The 21,014-nt window shown below is 39.8% G+C and overlaps 1 protein-coding gene and 1 long non-coding RNA gene across 5 annotated transcripts in view; one reads left to right on the forward strand and one right to left on the reverse strand.

The window, feature by feature from the left end:
- The window catches only part of GOPC (golgi associated PDZ and coiled-coil motif containing), a 42,746-nt gene extending 36,206 nt beyond the window's left edge, over positions 1-6,540 (reverse strand). For 2 of the 4 annotated variants that reach the window (XM_063813380.1, XM_001162917.7), the window contains exon 1: positions 5,672-6,540. In XM_063813380.1, coding sequence (XP_063669450.1) covers positions 5,672-5,956 — 285 coding nt within the window. In that variant the 5' untranslated portion in view covers positions 5,957-6,540. The remainder of the gene's footprint in view (positions 1-5,671) is intronic. The other 2 variants (XM_009451897.5, XM_518712.8) reach the window with 1 other exon arrangement.
- LOC134810364 (uncharacterized) overlaps positions 1-21,014 on the forward strand; it is a 59,118-nt gene that overhangs the window by 26,828 nt on the left and 11,276 nt on the right. The window lies entirely within an intron of this gene.

Below are 21,014 nucleotides of genomic sequence, written 5' to 3' on the forward strand. Positions count from 1 at the left end.
CTGTGGGTTGTCTGTTTACTCTGATTATTTCTTTTGCTGTGCACAAAGTTTTTAGTTTAATTAAGTCCCATCTATTTATCTTTGTTTCTGTTGTGTTTGCTTTTGGGTTCTTAGTCATGAAGTCTTTGCCTAAGCCAATATCTAAAAGGGTTTTTCCAATGTTATCTTCTAGAATTTTTATGGTTTCAGGTCTTAGATTTAAGTCTTTGATCCATCTTGAGTTGATTTTTATAAACGGTAAGAGAGGAGGATCCAGTTTCATTTTTCTACATGTGGCTTGCCAATTGTCCCAGCAACATTTGTTGAATAGGGTGTCCTTTCCTCACTTTATATTTTTGTTTGCTTTGTCAAAGATCAGTTGACTGTAAGTATTTGGCTTTATTTCTGGGTTCTCTATTCTGTTGCATTTGTCTATATGTCTGTTTTTATACCAGTATCATGCTGTTTTGGTGACTTTGGCCTTATAGTATAAAGTCAGGTAACCTAATGCCTCCAGATTTGTTCTTTTTGCTTAGTCTTGCTTTGGCTATGTGGGCTTTTTTTGGTTCCATATGAATTTTAGGATTGTTTTTTCTAGTTCTGTGAAGAATGATGGTGGTATTTTGATGGGAATTGCATTGCATTTGTAGATTGCTTTTGGCGGTATGGTCATTTTCACAATATTGATTCTACCCATTCATGAGCATGGGATGTGTTTCCATTTGTTTGTATCACCTATGATTTCTTTCAGCAGTGTTTTATAGTTTTCTTTGTATAGGTCTTTCGTCTCCTTGGTTAAGTATATTCCAAAGTATTTTAATTTTTTTTGCAGGTCTTATAAAAGTGGCTGAGTTCTTGATTTGATTCTCAGTTTGGTCACTGTTAGTATATAGGAGGGCTACTCACTTGTGTACATTAATTTTGTATCCTGAAACTTTGCTGAATTCATTTACCAGTTCTAGGAGCTTTATGGATGAATCCTTAGGGTTTTCCAGGTATACTATCATGTCATCAGCAAACAGGAACAGTCTGACTTCCTCTTTAACCATTTGGATGTCCTTTATTTCTTTCTCTTGCCTGATTGCTCTGGCTAGGACTTCTAGTACTACATTGAATAGAAGTGGTGAAGGGGGGCACATTCTTCAGATAAAAAGTTTCTTTTTTTTTTTTCTTCCACAGTGCCACTACTATTCCAATCAATGCCTATGATTCTAGCATAGCCATGATCAAGTGGCTCATGACAGCAAAAACTCACAAGCACGTGGAAAGTGTGAGAGATGTGAGCAATCTGAAATGGCACCACCTCAAAATACACTGATATTCTCTGCTATTCCATTCTCCTCAGATATGACTCTTCCCAAATATTGCTATGGCAAAAAGCAGTCACATGGATATGATTTGTATTTAATTTTAAGATGTAATCTATGTTCTCAAAAAACTAAAAATAGAACATATACACTAGGGATATATGCCCCCTAAAAAGGAAATCAGTATCTTGAACAATATGTGCACTCCCATGTTTACTGCAACACTATTCACAATAGCCAAGATACGGAAGCAATCTATATTTCTACAACAGATGAATAGATTAAAAAAAAAAAAAGTGGTATATATACACAAAGGAATACTACTTAGCCATAAAAAAGAATGAAATCCTGCATTGAAGACCACATGGATGAGCTTGGAGGACATTAAGTAAAATAAGCAAGGCACAGAAAGATACATAATGCATGTTCTCACTCAAACGTAGAAGCTAAAAAAATTGATCTACCAGGCATGGTGGCCCATACCTGTAATACCAGCATTTTGAGAGGTTGAGGCAGGAGGATCTCTTGAGCCCATGAGTTCAAGACCAGCCTAAGCAACATAGTAAAACCCCATCTCTACTTAAAAAAAAAAAAAAAAAAGAAAAATTAGCTGAGTATAGTAGCTCATGCCTGTAGTCCAAGCTACTTGGGAGGCTGAAGCAGAGGGATCAACTGAGCTGGGAGTTGGAGGCCACAGTGAGCTATGATTGCACCACTGCACTCCAGCCTGGGTAACAGAGTGAGCCCTGTCTCAAAAAAAGAAAAAAAAAAAGTTGACCTCATAGAAGTAGAGAATAGAACAGTGGTTACTGTTAAGTTGGGAAGGGTGAGGCGGGTAGGAAGATGTTGGTTAACACAGCGGTCACCAACCTTTTTGGCATCAGGGACTGGTTTTGTGGAAGACAATTTTTCCACAGGACAGCGTGGGGATGGTTTCAACAAAAGACATTAGACTCTCACAAGAAGCTGGCAACCCAGATACCTCGCATGTGCAGTTCACAACAGGAACAGGATTTGTGCTACTATGAGAATCTATATGAGAATCTAGTGCCACCACTGATTTGACAGGAGCCAGAGGTCAGGCTGTAATGCTCTCTTGCCCACTGCTCACCTCCTGCTGTTCAGCCAATTCCTAAGAAGCCACGGACCAGTACTGGTCCACAGCCCGGGGTAACAAAATTATAGCTAAATAAGAGGAAAAAGTTCTAGTATTCTATAGCACCATAAGATAATTACAGTTAATAGTAGCTTAATGTATATTTTCAAACAGCTAGAAGAGCAGGTTTTGAATTGTTTCTAACATGAATAATGTTTGAGGTGACGGATATGCGAATTACCCTAATTTCATCATTATTATGTGTATCCAAATACCACACTGTGCCCCCTAAACAGGTGCGATTATTATGTCAATTAAAAATAAAAAAGAATAGCCCTAATAGCCTATTCAAGTAAAAAAGTAACCTATGATTTTTTTGCAGCAAAATTTAATATTTTAATAATAAATATAGTGTTTAATGTTAACTACATTATAAATTACCCAAATTGGAGGTATCTGTTTCTTCATTATATAAAAATATTTTATTACAGTAATATGATTAAAGGTATTAACCTCTGAAACCACTGAATGTCACGTTTGTCATATTAAACCATAAGTGGTTTCAAATATGTCTTAATGTCCATATAATTAAAACAATAGAACAAATTCAATCTTTTTCCTAAAAAGTAAAAAAGGGCAAGAAAATATGGAAATTGTTTCAAGCTTTCAAACAATATATGGAGCAACCACTGAAATTCTGTAGATGGAACAGCAGCAAGTCTACTTTGAAAGGCACTGCTAACAATGAACTTCTTTCCACAGCAATACACAATTGATTCCATAAAAACGGCAGAAGCTGCTAAACGTGTACAGATTAACATCAAAGACAAATAAGTTGACTGTAACTGAAAAAACACAAACAAATGAACAAACAAACCAAAATCATTAGGATTTTTCCCCTCCCCATTTTCCTAAGATCTTTAAATCAACAGTTTCAAGCATAAAAAATATGCTCACATTGTGATATGCTAGCATTTCCTATTTTGAGAAACAATGCAACCTCCTAAACCAGGACATAAAATCAGAATGTGTGATTTTAATTTCTGAAAAAAGAACATGCATAATTTATTACAATTCTGAATACTCATCTAAAATATTTAAAGACAAAAAAAATGGAGCACAGCCTCCTACTCAGAAAATTATCCTTCCTCCCAATTTCAATTTTTATATCTGACATCAAATCCCTGTTTAAAGTTTCCTTAGGTCATTTTAAAAATAAATAAAATATTGTTTCATTTTTAAAAAGTTGTTAATGCCCAGTTGATACTGCAGTTGTAAATGATATGAAATTTCTCGTGTGATGTTTTAGTCCACTTTCTGTTTCTTATAACAGAATACCAGAAACTAGGTAATTTATAAAGAAAAGGAATGTATTTCTTACAGTTATGGAGACAGAGAAGTCCAAGGTCGAGGGGCCAGATCTCGAGAAGTCGAGAGCCTTCTTGCTGGCAGGGGATCTGTGCAGAGTATGGAGGCAGCATAGGGTGTCACATGGCAAGGAGGCTGAGCATGCTAACATGCTTACTCAGGTCTTTCTTCCTCTTCTTATAAACCACCAGTTCTACACTCCTATGATAACTCATTCATCCATTTATCCAATAACAAATCAATCTATAAGTGGATTAATCCATTCATAAGAACAGAGTACTCATGATCCAGTCTCCTCTTAAAGGCCCCACATTGGAGATTCAATACTGTCACATTGGGGATTAAGTTTCCCATACATGAAATTTGGGGGACACATTCGAATTATAACATGTGGTAAAGGCTACTCTTGATCTTTGTTGTTTAAAGCTAGAGAACTAATGGCCAGGCACAGTAGCTCATGTCTGTAATCAAAGCACTTTGGGAGGCCAAGGCAAGGAGGATCACCTGAGGCCAGGAATTCAAGACCAAACTGGGCAACAAAGCACTCCATCTCTTTTTTGAAAAAAATATAATAAGATAAAATAAGATGAAATAAAGCTAAAGTACTATTTCTAGAAAACATTAAATGCAATTTCACGATCTGAGAAAAATAGCTTTCTTGTGGAAATTACTATCAATAAAGAAATCAAGAGATGTTTTCATTTACCTACAGTAAGAAGTGATTACCTTCATATTAGCACTTTCTAATCTTTTCAAAAAGGATAGAAGAAATTAACAGTTCTCGCAGTGGAGAAGAGCCACAATTCTTGGATATGTAAATCTATGTTAATCAAAGATTAATTATGCCACATATTTCATGGCTAATAGGAGAGAAAGAATGCTGACCACTAGGCAAGGAGAGGATGTTTAACTGACATTCATATTGATATAGATACAATGGGCACTGTCAATGACAACGAGTAATGATGATTTCTTAGGAAAGCATGTTCAGAGTTTCGCACATCACTGATTATCCCATTTTTATCTATTACACTTTTTGAAAAGAAAGACCCATTCTCTTAAATTGCCTAGTTAGAAAGTACTCTTTATGCAATAATGTTAATCTATCTTGATTTCTAAATATTTTAATAATGTCCTTTTTAAATTTTCTGCACAATATGATAGTTTTGTTTTTTTGAACCACAGCCACTCCACCCTCACCCACACCCAGGATCAGAGATTAAAGCAAATGATTCTTTACACTCTCTCAAAAATAAATCCAGACTTTGGAAAATTACACAGTAATGTACAAGCATATAAAAACTCAAGGTCAGAAGTAATTTCAATAATTGCAGGGAGCTCTCTGGAGGTATCTGCCTGTAATTTAACAACCAACTATGGATGTAAACCGAGACAGTGATACTATCGTTATGCACCACGAAATTTTCCTAAGAGCTTTGATCAGATTCCCCTAAATAGTTTATGCATGTCTCTGTATACAATCATAGGCGCTGACCTGGAATAATTAAAATGAAAATAATCAGTGCTGTATCTGTCTTAACATATACAAATTCGGTTTATCAATGTGAAAGCAGATCTGCAAAACTCAATTGTCAAAAGGTGGCCTACGGTATTTTCATGACAGAGAATCTTTGTTAGGTTTGTTAATGTAACATGTGCAATGGAGGCTGGTGTATGTAATTAGTTTCCTCCTCAGAGAGATACTAGGAAGGTGGACGACAGTACCCCGGGAACTCACACGTCGGTCTAGGGCCCTTTTTGTCCCCCACCCTCACCTCACTCCTCAGACATGCACTCTCCCATCACATTTGAGCCCCGGTGGGCAGTTTTCTAGGGTCGTTTCACTGGAGCGTTAAATGGGATCTGACGCCACCGGGCAGCCTGGGGTTGGATGCCATAGCCGCCAGCACCCACGGCTCACCTCCAGCTTGTGGTTGATTTGAGACACAGACTGGGCTTTGTGGCAAAGCTGTGCAAAGCAGGAGCTCAGGCTGGTCATCTTCTGTCGCCCCTCATAAGTGATGTCCGCCTGGTCTGGATCGATCTCTCCCAGGAGCAGATCCACATCCACAAAAGCTTTGTCGAACTCCTTCTCCAGCACCTCCAGCCACCGGAACATGGATACCCCGCCAGGGGCCCCCACGGAGCAGGAGGCGCCCCCTGGGCCCCCTCCGGCTGCTGCTGGGCATGGACCGCCCGCCGACATGGCGCCGTCAAGGGCCTCTCCCGACTGCTGAAGACCCTCGCCGCCCCCCGCGCACGAAGGGAACTGCTGGGACTGAGGGGACCCCCGCGCGCGCGGGCACACTCCGTCACCTCCCTTCACCTCGCGCCGTTAACGCCAGCAGCACAGCCACAGAACCGCAGGAGTAACGAGGCTGAAGCTGAGGCGGCAACGGCGGCGACACACGGAAGACTCAGTCCGTCCCACCTCCCAGCCTGCCCCCGCTGCGCATGCGTAGCGAAGAGCTGGGCGGACGCAGCCACGAGGGACAAAATAGGCGGGGACAGGATGCGATCTTGGCCTATGAAAGGCCTCAGCTTGGGAGCGGCCTGTCAGCGGCCATATTAACAACTGGCAAACTAAGGCTTGAATCCCTGAGAAACGGAGGCGCGTGGTTTCTGCATCCTGGTTGGAAAGGCCCGAGGATGAGAAAGGTGTCCACGTCGCAGAAAGGAAGGATTTCCGCCGGTTTGACTTAACAGTTGGCGGGAGCCGTTCCAAAATCCTCCCAGAAAGTTGCTGCGGTGGCATCTAGGGTCAGGGAGGGGAGAGCAAGGAAGGGCGGTGTGAGCATGCGCAATAGCCACGTTTTACCTTCTCGATTCCAGTTCCTGGATAGGATGGAGTGGGTGTACACACTGGCTGTTCTTGGTAAACCAGACCCCAAATTCCAGGTGTGGACTGCCTAAACCTGCGCATTGAAGCGGCTGACCAGATTTTGCGGAATTAATAGAAGACTTTTTGTCTTGTGATTAAGAGTCAGGTAGACCTGGATTCAATTCTTACCCTCTGTCACATACTACCTGTGTCGCCTTTCATGTATTAACCTCGAAACCAAGTTTCCAAATTTTACTTAACTCAGTTGTAAGGTAAAACGCTTAGCGTCACTTCTTGGCACACGGTATTCCTCTTAATACACCATAGGTCACACATTTCAAAAGCAACTACAGTAGTGCTTCACTTAAGATGGGGATATGTTCTTAGGAATGTGTCCTTAGGTTAATCATCCCTTAGGGAACATCCTAGAGTGTATTTAAACACAAACCTAGATAGTATAGCCTACTACACACCCAGGCTATATGATGTAGCCTATTGCTCTTAGGCTGTAAACCTGTACAGCATGTTGCCATTCTGGATATGGTAGGCGATTATAACACAGTGGTAACTATTTGTGTACTTAAACATATCTAAACATAGAAAAGGTATAGTCATATACTCTTACAGGATCACCATAGTTTATGCGATCCATTCATTGCTGAAGCCTTGTTATTTGGCACATAACTGTACTTTAAAAGGTGTATTTATTTGAAAACTGGTAGTGTCCTCACACGTGACATTTCAGAAAATCAAAATTGTGAATTCATATATTTACAAATATATTGAATGCAGAGCTCTGTTGCGACATTGAAGACACAAAAATGAATGAGACATGACCCTTACTCAAGATAGGCTAGTGAGGCTACTACCTCTCAACTATAACTTTAACTTGAATTTTTCAGTGCCTTTAAAAGTATCCAGCAACTCCTCTCTTTACATTCTGCCTACTTCCAGTTCAAGGGTAGACAGTCCTAGAAAGGGAAAGAGAAACCTGTGTGATTAGAGTAGGCTGGTGGAAACTCCTGCATTACCTAGAAGCATATTTAGCTGAGTGCAGTCTGCTGTTATCTGTTCTTGGGGCAGACCCTTACAGTTAATCACAACCCAAAGCCTGCATTGTGTGCCCTTCGCTGATGCAAGGCAACTGAGGAGCAAGAAATCACAATTTTATTATTGCAGTCTTTGTACTGCATGGCAGACTGGTTAGCATGAAGCAATAAAGTCCTTTGGCTTGAGCAAACTTAGCTAATCAAAATGGATCATGAGATCCTGACCTTAGACTTAAGTAGGGACCTTCATACAGGTTTTAGTACACAATAAATAATGTAAAACTAAAATTTACATCTTTCCCCATTCCCTTCCAAAATTAGCTTTATTTCCATCTACAATATTTGCAAAAACATTGCTACAGCTATCAAGCTCCCAGCCACTTTATCTACACATAATACAGTTAGCAATGCATTTTCAGGAACGTGAAGTAAATAATTTAAAATTAGCAGGGCAGGGGGAGAATACATCGAACCACAATTATAATAGCTTTCAATTATTGAGTCCTTACTATGTGTTAGGCATTATGCTATTTTCTTTAATTCTTTGATCCTTACAAAATCCTATGAGGTAGGTATGATCACGTCTTTTATTGTTGTTGTTGTTGAGACAGGATCTTGCTCTGTCGCCCATGCTGCAGTGCAGTGGCACGATCACAGCTCACTGCAGCCTCACTTTGTTGACCAGGCTGGTCTGGAACTCCTGGACTCAAACAATCCTCCTGCTTAGGCCTCCAAAAGTGCTGGGATTACAGGTGTGAGCCACCACACCCAGTAATCACTTTTTAACAGCTAAAGTCACAGACAGCTTAAGTGTCTTGGTAAGGTCACAAAACTAGAAAGTGATTGAGGTAGTATATCAATCTAGGTGTCTTTTTCTCCTAAGTTGTTGCTGTTAACCATGTAATACAGAAGAATGAAGGAATCTATTTCTTCTTGTAAAAGTTAGCAGTATAATAAACTAGCAAGTCAGTTCCAAAAGTTCTTTTTAATTTCTTCCTAGTTAGAAACCATATACAAATCTATTAACATATAAGAACCATTACCAAAAATTGTAATAACTCATTTTCTATTACTTGTAACTCTAATTTATATGAACCACACTTGAGTATAAATTTCATTTATATCAAATTCCAGCTACATTGTGTGGGTGCAGCTGAGTGACATTTTAAGTGTTTATATGTTTCCAGTGCTCTAATGGTTTGTGGGTACCCCCATTTTCAAGATTGCAGAACCCAGCTTCGTATCTCTTACCTTTACAACTTCAACAAGTCATAGACTCATCTGTGTCTCAGACGAGTTTCATGTCATGTTGTCCCTTCTCATTACCATAGTATGTAGACATAATCTTTTGCCCACCTTGATTGAGGTTATGCAAATCTGCAAGTCACAGCAGAACATGGATGTGAAAAGGAGGGCTTATCATCGGGGCTTGATGTTCAAGTGCTGCCATCTGTTGTCGGTGTACTCTATCTACACTTACTGCCTTATCCTTACCTACTCTGGAATTGGAGATTGCATGTAATGTCAATACTTGAGCGATTTGTTTTTCCACAGATATTAAAGTCTTGATACTTCTATTTGCACTTGGATTGGCAGAAGCTTCCAATAACTGTTTTATGAATCATGCTTATGTGATTTTTAAAAAATATAACTTAAATGTGACACTCTTGTTTTAGGAACTTATCCCTACAGAGTTTTGTCACAAGGCATTACTAAAAATAAATTGGTTGGAGACTGAGGAAATTGGGGAAAGAGAGACGATGCTAAGGATTTCTTTGATAGGTACTGGTAATTAACTGCGGGGTCAGTGTATAGTTTAAATATTTATGGAGCATCATTGATTGCAAGGGCACTGTAATAAAAGGGTGTATAAGACCCACCTTGGACTGGAGAGGGAGATTATCACTTATTGAACTCTACTGTGTTCCAGGCCCTGTACCTAACTTCACGTGTTTCATTTAGTTTCCAGTAACCCTACCAAGAGAAGGGGTTAAGTATATGCTGTTAGTGGCTATAACAAGTTGTATGTATGGTGAATGAAGAAAGTAAAAATCCACTAGCATTTTATTTAATCAATGTAGGAAAGGTTTGGAGTGTTGTATTCATACATATTATTTATATTTATTGAATTTATTATTCATATTACCAACAGTTTTGAAAATTTCAGATACATATGCTAAAGAAGTAAGTTTAGGAATCCAAAGGGATTTATTAGCCTTATTCTCCTGATTATTTCCCTTATATAAACAAAGGGATCTGGGTGTGGCGGTGTGCACCTGTAGTCACAGCTACTTGAGAGGCTGAGGTGGGAGGATTTCTTGAATCTAGGAGTTTGAGACCCTCCTGGGCAACATAATGAGATCATGTCTCAAAAACAAACAAACAAAAAACAGGACAACTGTTTGCTCTCTTGTTTTTAAAACTTGAGAATTTTGGTACAGTGATTTAGAATTAGCTCAGACACCTCCTCTTCCAGGAAGACTTCCTTCTTTCTCCTCATATGATGCTATGGGCTCCATCCCCAATTAGTTTCCTGTAAATATCTTTTACCGCATTTATCATATTATTTTGGAGCTTGTTAGACTGTGAGTTCCTTGGCAACAATAACTGTATCTTACTTATCTTTGTATCCCAGGTCCTAACACAGGACCTAGAATGTGGTAGGAATGCTATAACTATTTGTGTGATAACTTCAATAATTAAAGTATTTGATCATTCTACCTAGGAAACTAACAGTCACTTCACTTTTCAAGACATACTTGTGATACATGCTAGAGAGCATAGCTAAATATTAATATATTTTTATATTGCCTCAGAGATTAGGATATCTATAAATTACATATTAGTCTTTCTTTTCCAAACCTAAAGTTTTATTTTACAATGATCTGGCTTATTTGACTAATAAATCCATTATAATTTAGGCTTCAAGGATTCTTTTGCTTATTCCATTGTTAAAATTTACTAGATACTATGTTTTGTATAGTACATTCAACCTAAAACCAAAACATAATAAATTTTTAAAAAACCATTGTTATTATATTTTTATTTCCTTACACTATCAAAGACAGACTATACCTGCTTTTCCCCTTTTCCCCGATGTACATTCTTCATCTACCACTTCCCACAGCTCCAGGTTTGCTTCAGCCTTGTCTGAAACCACCATTTATCAACAGTAGTATCAGAGTTTCCTACTCATGTTTTCTTCTTCTTTTGTCCACTGTGAAGTCACTGTTATTTCTCAAGTGTCAGACTGTATGGATCAAACATAGACTTTCCTTCATCACCTTCTGTTTTTTTTTTTTTATAAATTAGTCTACTAAGGGCCTCCCAAACAGTTGTATTCCAAATACCCTTCAACAATAATTATTTTTTCGAGTTTTGACTGAAAAGTATAAGTTATCTAATTAGAAATTTCAGCCGGGTGCCATGGCTCATGCCTGTAATCCCAGCACTTTGGGAGGTCGAGGCGGGCAGATCACCTGAGGTCAGGAGTTCGAGACCACCCTAGGCAACGTGGTGAAACCCCGTCTCTACTAAAAATACAAAAATGAGCCAGGCGTGGTGGCACTCACCTGTAATCCCAGCTACTCAGGAGGCTGAGGCATGAGAATCACTTGAACCTGGGAGGCAGAGGTTGCAGGGAGCCGAGATTGCACCATTGCACTCCAGCCTGGGCAATGAGAGCGAAACTCCGTCTCAAAAAAAAGAAAAAAAAAAGGAAAAAGAAAAAGAAACTAAAAGTCAGAAAAGTGTAGTGAAACTATTACACAAAAAGCTCTATCACAACAATTGCTGGAGATAGTATTTGTTTTGTCCCCAGATGATTGTAACTCACTCAGAATTTGTTTGGCTTTTGTGGCCATGGTGAGCAGAGGAAGTTAGGATGAAAAGACTTCTATAGTGAAAATTTGTCACTACACGTGGGATACTCTCCATATTTGAGCTCCCTTCCTCTAGGGAATTTCCCATTTTATGTTACTTGGTGAGAGAGAGAATTCTTCTTCCATAATCTGAAAATGTCAGATGATCACTTTCCTGACTCTGTGACAGGTAGAGCACAGGGCTGTGACCTAGACTCAGCTAACTAGAATTATCCACCTGAAATTTTTAACATGGAGATAGTGAGGCAGGATTGGGAGAATTCCTTTTGGTAGGGATTGGAGAGGGAGTGAAGATAGCAGTTTCAGCAGCAGCCATGCTAGTGTTGGTGTTGTGCTAGATTCAGGTTTGTGGTAGAAGCTGGTGCACTCGTGTTCTGTAGTGGCAGCAGGAATGGTGTCCTCACTCAACTGAGGTGCAATTTTGCAATTTTGCTTGTGATTCTGACTATGCAGCCTTCCTTCATTCTTGGCCATTTCCAATTCACATTCTCCAGGCATTCTTATACTTCATTGTGCTACCCAATTTTCTTTCAGTAATTCTTTTTCTACTTTAATTGGCCAGAATTTGTTTCTGTTGCTTGCAATCCATAACTTAAACTGATACGCCAACTATCATTTGTTGAGATCCTACTTTTTGCCCATCAACTTGATAAACTTTAGTTTGCTTCATCTATTCCTTTCTGTAAAGTGGAAATTATTTCCCCCATTTTATCTTGTAGAAGAACAAACATGAGGCTTACAGAAGTTAAGTAGTAGAAGAATTTAATTTTCTGTGTTACTTTCAACGTATGCTCTTTATGCAACGTGCTTCAGAAGGAGCAAATATATTTAAAAAGAATCATATACATAATTTGTTTAATCTTTAAAATGTCTTTTATCAGAGACAGGGGTTTTAATTTTTTTTTTTTTTTTTTTTTTTTTGAGACGGAGTCTCACTGTCTTCCAGGCCGGAGTGCAGTGGCGCCATCTTGGCTCACTGCAAGCTCCGCCTCCCGGGTTCACGCCATTCTCCTGCCTCAGCCTCCCGAGTAGCTGGGACTACAGGCGCCCGCCAACACGCCCGGCTAATTTTTTGTATTTTTAGTAGAGACGGGGGTTTCACAGTGTTAGCCGGGATGGTCTCGATCTCCTGACCTCGTGATCCACCTGCCTCGGCGTCCCAAAGTGCTGGGATTACAGGCGTGAGCCACCGCGCCCGGCCAGGGGTTTTCATTTTTTAGAAGTCTTCTGTTAACTCCTGGCCAATCGGTTTTATTGCAGGAATAATGAGCTGACGCCTGTAATCCCAGATCAGGGAAACTTTGAGTTAGTTCGTTTCCTTTTTGGAATTCAGTTTCCTATGTACAAAGGAAAAATGTGGTGTTGATTAGATTATCTCTGAAGTTCCTTCCAGTGCTGACATACTATGAAAGTAATAAAAATGATCCACACATCAAAAACAAAGTTAAATACTCCTTTTTTTTTTTTTTTTTTTTTGAGACTGAGTCTCACTGTGTCACCCAGGCTGGAGTGTAGTGGCACAATCTCGACTCACTGCAACTTCTGCCTCCCGGGTTCAAGCGATTCTCCTTGCCTCAGCCTCCTGAGTAGCTGGGATTACAGGTGTGCGCCACCAGGCTCGGCTAATCGTATTTTTAGCAGAGATAGGGCTTCGCCATTTTGGCCAGATTGGTCTCGAAATCCTGACGGCAGGTAATCTGCCTGCCTTGGCCTCCCCAAGTGCTGGGATTACAGGCGTGAGTACCTGGCGCTGCCTAATTCTCCTTCTAACTACAACAGAAGTTTCCGCATATTTATTTATCCTGGTATAATATGCCTTCTATGGTCATTACTCTCAAAATACTACATGCAAGATATTAGGTAACTTCAGAGTTTAGGCCAATTATTTCTTGCCCTTTGCTTTTAATAAATCAGGGAAGGCCAGTATCCATCTCATAGAGGTACACATTTGTTATGTACAGCAGCATTTTTAATGACGGCACTATGGACAGTTTGGACTCCATAATTCTTCATTGTGGGGGCTATCCTGTGCATTGTAGCCCCCACAGTGAAGCAGCATCCCTGGCCATTACCCACTAGAGGCCGATAACACTGCCCCTCTCCCCAGTATTTTGATGATAATCAAAAATAATGTTTCCAGCGGAGAACATGGTGGCACCCCTGTAGTCTCAGTTACTCTGAAGGAGTGAAGTTGGGGAGGTGGAGGTTGCAGTGAGACAAGATTACATCACTGCACTGCAGCCTGGGCAACACAGAGTCTATCTCAAATAAAACAAAATAGAAAAGTTTCCAGAGAGAGAGGGAAAATAAGGATAAAGAAAGCAAGAGAGGGATATCCCAGCTACTCGGGAGGCTGAAGCATGAGAATGGCTTGAACCCGGGAGGCAGAGGTTGCAGTGAGCCAAGATCGTGTCACTGCACTCCAGCCTAGGCAAATAGAGTGAGACTCCATCTCAAAAAAAGAAAACTAAAAAACTAAAATGAGAGGGAGTATCCAGCCTAGAGAATCTGAACAAACAATCTACTCCAATCCAAATTCAAATACAAAGCATATTTCTTGAGATTGCTATCTTTCTTGTGTTGAAAGACTAAAGCTAGATTCTGAGCTCTATTTTGAACACAGTTGCTGGGCGTGTCGTTGAGTTACCATACTTCAGAGGCACCCTTGTTCCTTCACTTGGTTTCCTCTTACCCAAAGGAGTCAAGTAATAACAATCATGTAAGGTGTTGTTAAAATCTTTGGAAAAAAGTACTGCATGCTTCACACTTAGCCTTAGGGACCCACAAGCTCCAGAGATAAAAATACCAGAGCTTTATACTTATGGTCCTTAGTCAATGTGTGAAAACTCCAAAAGTCGACAGAAAGTGAACTAGAAGCTGAGCAATGGTGGCAGCTCCTGTATTCCTCCTAGCATAATAAAGATGAGACAGGCTTGCCATCTCCAGAAGAGGGACAACAAAACATGTATGTCCTTCAAGCATAAAGGCTATACCTTTGTTTTATATTTTCTCTGCAGTCTGTAAGTATCAACAAGACTTTGCGTCCTATCAAAAAAAAAAAAAAAAATTGACTTTTCAGCTTAACCTAAATAAATAGGTATGTTCTGGGAAAAGACAGATCTTTTATTCTTCAAAACATTCTGAAGCTTTTTATGATCAAAGTTATTTACATTTATAATGCTAAAATCAAAGAACAACTTAAAACTCCAATAGTTAGAAAGTAGTTAAATTATAGACCGTACTTTTGATGGACTATTATTTAGACATTTAAGTTTTTATTTATAGAAACTGAAATAATATGCAAAAATATAACAGTGAAAAGAGTAAAATGTAAAGTTATATATGAGTATGTTTACAACATGAGAAAATAAAACTCTTCACAGTGTTTTATTATATTATATTATATTATAAATAATGCTAGAATTGCAGTAAAGGTATAGAAATGCCATGAAAAAGAAGAAAAAAATTATATAGTATAATTTCAAGGCTCAAAGAGAAAGGAATCCTATGGTCACCAACAAAGGATGAAGAATGGAACTCATCACTGTGCTGCATAACAGAAAAATTTGCTGTTATCAATGGCAGATGAGAGGACAGGATTTTGCAGGCATTTTATTTCAAGTAACTGGATATGAATTTACCTTTATAGTAATGCAGAAACATGTGCAATAAGTATTACTCTTTGTCTTTTCAAAGCCTAAGCATAGAAAAGAAGAAACTGGAAATGTAATGTTTGACTTTGGGATGTGACTCAAGGTGACAATTCTTCCCTCCTTGCTGTTTTTTTTTTTTTTTCCAAATTTTCTTCCATTGAGCATTACTTTGATTGCTAGAAATTCTAAAAATCAAAAAGAAATTCTATTACTTAACAAAAGAAACAACAAAGTGTTCTGAAAGTCAGAATAGTTACCAAAATCTCTTTACCATTCCTTATCTGTGATAGTTAAAGAAAACAGAGGAAAAACAATTATTAAAAAGAATACAAAAATCTTTGGAGAAAAGCACACAGAAATCCTTACTGTGGAAATAAAATAAATTGATTATTTGATCAAAGAAACTTTTAGCTTCTGTGAAAGGAAAATATCCTGGGCCCCCAAAATCACTAAACTAAAGGGAAAAGCCAAGCTGAGAACTACTTAGGGCAAACCTGCCTCCCATTCTATTCAAAGTCACCCCTTTGCTCACTAAGATAAATGCCTATCTGATTGCCTCCTTGGGAGAGGATAATCAGAAACTCAAAAGAATGCAACCATTTGTCTCTTATCTACCTATGACCTGGAAGCCCCCTCCCTGCTTCAAGTTGTCCCACCTTTCCAGACCAAACCAATGTTCATCTTACATATGTCGATTGATGGCTCATATCTTCCTAAAATGTATAAAACCAAACTGTGCTCTGACCACCTTAGGCACATGTCATCAGGACCTCCTGAGGCTACGTCATGGGCGTGTGTCCTCAACCTTGGCAAAATAAACTTTCTAAATTAACTGAGACCTGTCTCAGAATTTGGGGGTTCACATTTTGGTAACCACGGAGGGATTCTGAGTGTAGGTGTCCTTCACCTTTGACAAATCTCCTATGGGTGCTTGGTACCAGCTTCAGCAATCTTTATGACTCAAACCAATAGAACAATTTGCTGAGGCCTGGAAGCATCCCCTCCAGAGAATCCCTGATCTCCCAAAATTTGGTTGAGAACTAGTTTATTTTGCTGTACAACTTTTTTTTTGTTGGAGTTTTACTTGTTTCCAACACAAGGAAGGCAAGTTTTTCTGCTTCCACGACGATGGTAGGCAGTGTTATATATAAAGTTTTGGTGCCGCAAAAGAAATAGCACTCGAATGTAAAATTTTCTTTTAATTCTCAGCAAGGCAAGGTACTTCTATAGAAGGGTGCACCCTTACAGTTGGAGCAATGGTGAGCGCACACCTGGACAAGGGAGGGGAAGGGGTTCTTATCCCTGATGCACGTGGCCCCTGCTGCTGTGTCATTCCCCTATTGGCCAGGGTTAGACAGCACTGGCTAAGCTAATTCTGATTGGCTGGCTAATTTAAAGAGAATGAGGGAGTGAGTGCTTTGGTGGGAGTCAGGGCAGAGCTGGTGGCAGGTAATTGGAATGAGTTAGGGTGCAGCAGGTGATTGGAATGAGTTAGGGTGGAGCAGGTGATCAAAATGAGTCAGGGTGGAGCAGGTAATCGAAAAATGTTGCTTTATGAGGAAGTTAAGTTTAAAAATAGAAGGCAAAGAATTGAACATACTGACATATTAATTATTTGAAAAGAAATTTAGAACTCATATCTAACAGCAGGTAACTCCTTTGGGGAGTTTGAGCTTGCTTCCAACAGGGAAGAAGAGGTTTTCTTTCCCTGCTTCTAGGAAGGTAGAGAGCAGTCTTCAGCTTGAGACCCAATCCTAGATAAGTAAGTGAATTGCGGTTTGTCTTGGCTAAAGTTAAGATTAACAACCAGCTGGTCTTACTTTCTCCTTACCATTAGAGCGCTCAGTAACTATATAAGTTGTGTGATCACTTGTTTTGCTTAACTTTTTTATTTGCTGCTGTTTGTTTCTGTTTTTGTTGTTGTTTTGGTCTTTTTACCACTGGGTTTGATCAGCTCTATCTGACCTGATTAAATCTGAAGGAAGTTCCAAATTACAGGGAACGAGGCCTCTGAAGTAGCTAAATTCCTACCAAAAAAAAAAAAAAAAAATAGTGGTGTGGTCGGGGGAAAAAAATGGCCAGCAAAAGGGGAAAAAAAAGAGGAAAGATTTTTCATTTTGACTACCAAGGGGGTTTATTTACATAACAAGGCCACCTTTTACTAGCCAGACCAAGCTGAAAGAGCAATGGCTATACTTCTGAAATTGCAGCAATTTGTCCTAGTTGAAATATGGTAATGAGATTTTAAAAGATTTTTTTAAAGCAACTCAGTGGTTAAAAGTCAGCTTAATTAAAAGCTAACATCCAAGATGTGTGTGTGTGTGTGTGTGTGTGTGTGTTCATATGTGTGTGCCCGTATTTAAAAGGCCTTCATGTTTTTGTTTTTGTTTTTCTCCTAAAACCATGTCTCTTTTTGAGCAAAAGTTGTTTTTTTCTTCCTTAGTTGACTGAATTCTGTTTTCTTCATTTACTTCTGCTGTCTCTCCTTTCTCTTGCACCCGCTGCTGCATAAGGGACTTAAAATACTTTATAATAGCCTGGGGCTCCTTAAAGAAAATGAAAGCACCAGACTCCCTTTTGGGGAGAAACCTGTTTTTCCTTATGGGGAATGTATTTAATTACAGGGATATATTCTCCTCCAGGGGCGGTCTCCAGTCCTCTCTCAGGAGGGAGCGTGCTCTTCTGCCTCATTGCAGTGGCTTCAGGGATGAGAAATTGAGACCCACCGAGTGTGACGAATAAACCTGGACTCTCAGCAATGCAGAGAAAAAAAAAGAAAGAAACTGGCCAGCAACCTAGCCACATATGTCTCAGTTCTTAAACTGCTTAATTTTATATTGTGTTAACTGTTTTTTTATTTTTGACTAAAATCATTACCACAAGAGAAGTTACTCTTGGGTTTTAAAGGAAGAGTGTGGTTTAGACACTTAAAATTGTCTTTAAAAATTTTTTTTCAAGTGTAAAAGCATCACATGGTCTAACCTCATAATAATTTTCCCTTTTTGAAGATTTACAATTCAGTATGGGCTCTGCCCAGAGCTTGGAGATCCATAGATAGTCCCTATTTAAATAAAATTGGTCTCCTTATACAATCCTATGATAGATTTCTATAATTTTATGTTTGATTTTGCATCCACTTTTAATCTTCCTACAGCACCACCAAACTTACTCTTTCTGTACCTTATGATGTAAATTTTGCTATTTGAATTTCACTTGAGTTGTTTACTTTAATATGCAAATTTAAGGCTATTTAACTGACTACTGCCTAGGGTTGTGAAACAGGTTATCAAGAATATGAAAGTCTCAGATAGGGAAAAACAAAAGGTTTTTATAAATCTATAAAATGTACTTCTATCGGCATGCCTAATACATTTAGGTATTTATGCATTGCAAACACAATGTTTCACTACTGATATAAAAGAGCTCTAATTAATTGGCTTAAGAAAATAAAAACACTTGAATCAGATACTTTATCTGGAAAAAAGAAAAGACTAGTCAAATGCTTTCTTATTTACATAAGCAAAATCTTTAGTAAATAAGCTAGCTTTAAAATTATTGGTAAAGTAATATTAGAAATGTCTGAAGAATTGCCAGCATACATATTTGTTGCATTTATTAATCAAGCAATTTCATACTTATCCCTGCCAAATACTACAAGGTGTCAAAATTGGGCATAGGGGTTACAAAACTATAAACCCAGCCCAAGACAGAATGATCTTTGCTTCTGTAATTTTTAATAAATAAGACATTGATATTGGTTTAATAAAGATAGCTACATCTTGAATTTAGTAAGATTACCATAACTTCTAATCTTGCAGCTTTAGCTGGTCTAGTCCACAGACGTAAAAAGTAAAGCAGAGTTTCCTCTTCAAAGACTTTCCTCCCCATTTAATTAGAAATAAATAGTAACTTCTCTTAGAAGCAAAATTTATTCAAAGACCTGTGCTAACATTCTTAAATATCTGCTAGCCGTGATAAAGAAATCAATGCACTTTATGCTCTCAGCTCCCACAATTTAGCCTAAATATTTGCCCTGAGATACTTATACTGGTCCAAGCAAGCATTAGGTCATAGCATATTCCTCTTCCTTATTTGAAGGTGTTTTTACCTTTCTCAGCATTCCACAAGTTACTTCTTCCTTCCTTTGTTCCCCTCTACCTTTGCCTCTTTTAAAAAGTTCTAAGTTGCTAACCAGTTGGGACAAATACAGAACGTAAGGTCCCATTCCAGCCAGTGGAAATCGGACACAGCAGTAGGATGGACATGTCAGGTTATAAATAACCCTGTCTCCTTTGTTCAGTGTGCTCTCATGGCAAAACTGCTGGTGAGTGTATCATTTCTACGGAAAGTATAAAAATGGCCTTGCTGAGTAAATTAAATTTATGTTCAAGTGCTATTTCTTTATGGCACTGGGGAACAAGCATTTCAAACAATTCGGTGGCAATCCATACGGGGATGTATTCTCCTCCAGGGGCGGTCTCCAGTCCTCTCTCAGGAGGGAGTGCGCTCTTCCGCCTCATTGCGGTGGCCTCAGGGATGAGAAATTGAGACCCACCCAGTGTGAGGAATAAACTCGGACTCTCAGCAACGCAGAGAAAAGAAAAGAAAGAAACTAACTGGCCAGCAACCTAGCCACATACCGTGGTGACAACTCTGTGCACAGACCAAGGAAGGAGAAGCCGCAGGGGCCAGTAAAGTATTTCCTTGGTGGTCGGGACTAAGGAAAAAGCCACAGGACTGTAAAGCATTCCTTGGTTAGGACATACCAAGGACAGAGAAACCACAGGGGCGGTAAGCATTCCTTAGTTGGGACTAGGGAAAGAAAGCCACAGCAGGGCCGTGAAGTATTCCTTAGTCGGGATGTCTTGCAGGTTAAAAAGAGGTGAGAAATACCCATGGGGGTGGGGCTTGAACCTCAGAAAGAGGTGAGAAATCCCCATGAGGTGGGCAGGATGGGGGAGTTAAACCTCAGAAAGAAGTGAGAAATCCCCATGGGTGGGGGGCTGAACCTCAGAAACAGGTGAGAAATCCCAATGTGGGGGGTTGAACCTCAGAAAGAGGTGAGAAAGCCACGTGGAGGGGTTGAACCTCAGAAAGAGGTGAGAAATCCCCAAGAGGGGGGGTTGAACCTCAGACAGAGGTGAGAAATCCCCATGAGGGGGGGTTGAACCTCAGAAAGAGGTGAGAAATCCCCATGAGGGGGGATGGAACCTCAGAAAGAGGTGAGAAGTCCCCATGGAGGGGGGGGGTTTGAACCTCAGAAGGAGGTGAGACATCCCCATGGCAGGGGGTTGAGCCTCAGAAAGAGGTGAGAAGTCCCCATGAGGGGGAGTTGAGCCTCAGAAAGAGGTGAGAAATCCCCATGGTGGGGGTTGAACCTCAGAAAGAGGTGAGAAATCCCCATGACGGGCGTTTGAACCTCAGAAAGAGGTGAGAAATCCCCATGAGGGGGTTTGAACCTCAGAAAGAGGTGAGAAATCCCCATGGGGGTGGGTTGAACCTCAGAAAGAGGTTAGAAATACCCATGACGGGCGTTTGAACCTCAGAAAGAGGTGAGAAATCCCCACGGGGTGGGGGGTTTAAGCCTCAGAAAGAGGTGAGAAATCCCCACGGGGGGTTGTTGAGCCTCAGAAAGAGGTGAGAAATCCCCACGGGGGGTGGGGGTTGAGCCTCAGAAAGAGGTGAGAAATCCCCATGGGAAGGGGGGGTTGAAGCTCAGAAAGAGGTGAGAAATCCCCATAAGGGGCTTTGAACCTCAGAAAGAGGTGAGAAATCCCCACGAGAGGGTTTGAACCTTAGAAAGAGGTGAGAAATCCCCATGAGGGGGGCTTGAACCTCAGAAAGAGGTGAGAAATCCCCA

This window comes from Pan troglodytes, chromosome 5 (genome assembly GCF_028858775.2).
Source record: "Pan troglodytes isolate AG18354 chromosome 5, NHGRI_mPanTro3-v2.0_pri, whole genome shotgun sequence".
Taxonomy (NCBI): Eukaryota; Metazoa; Chordata; class Mammalia; order Primates; family Hominidae; genus Pan; species Pan troglodytes.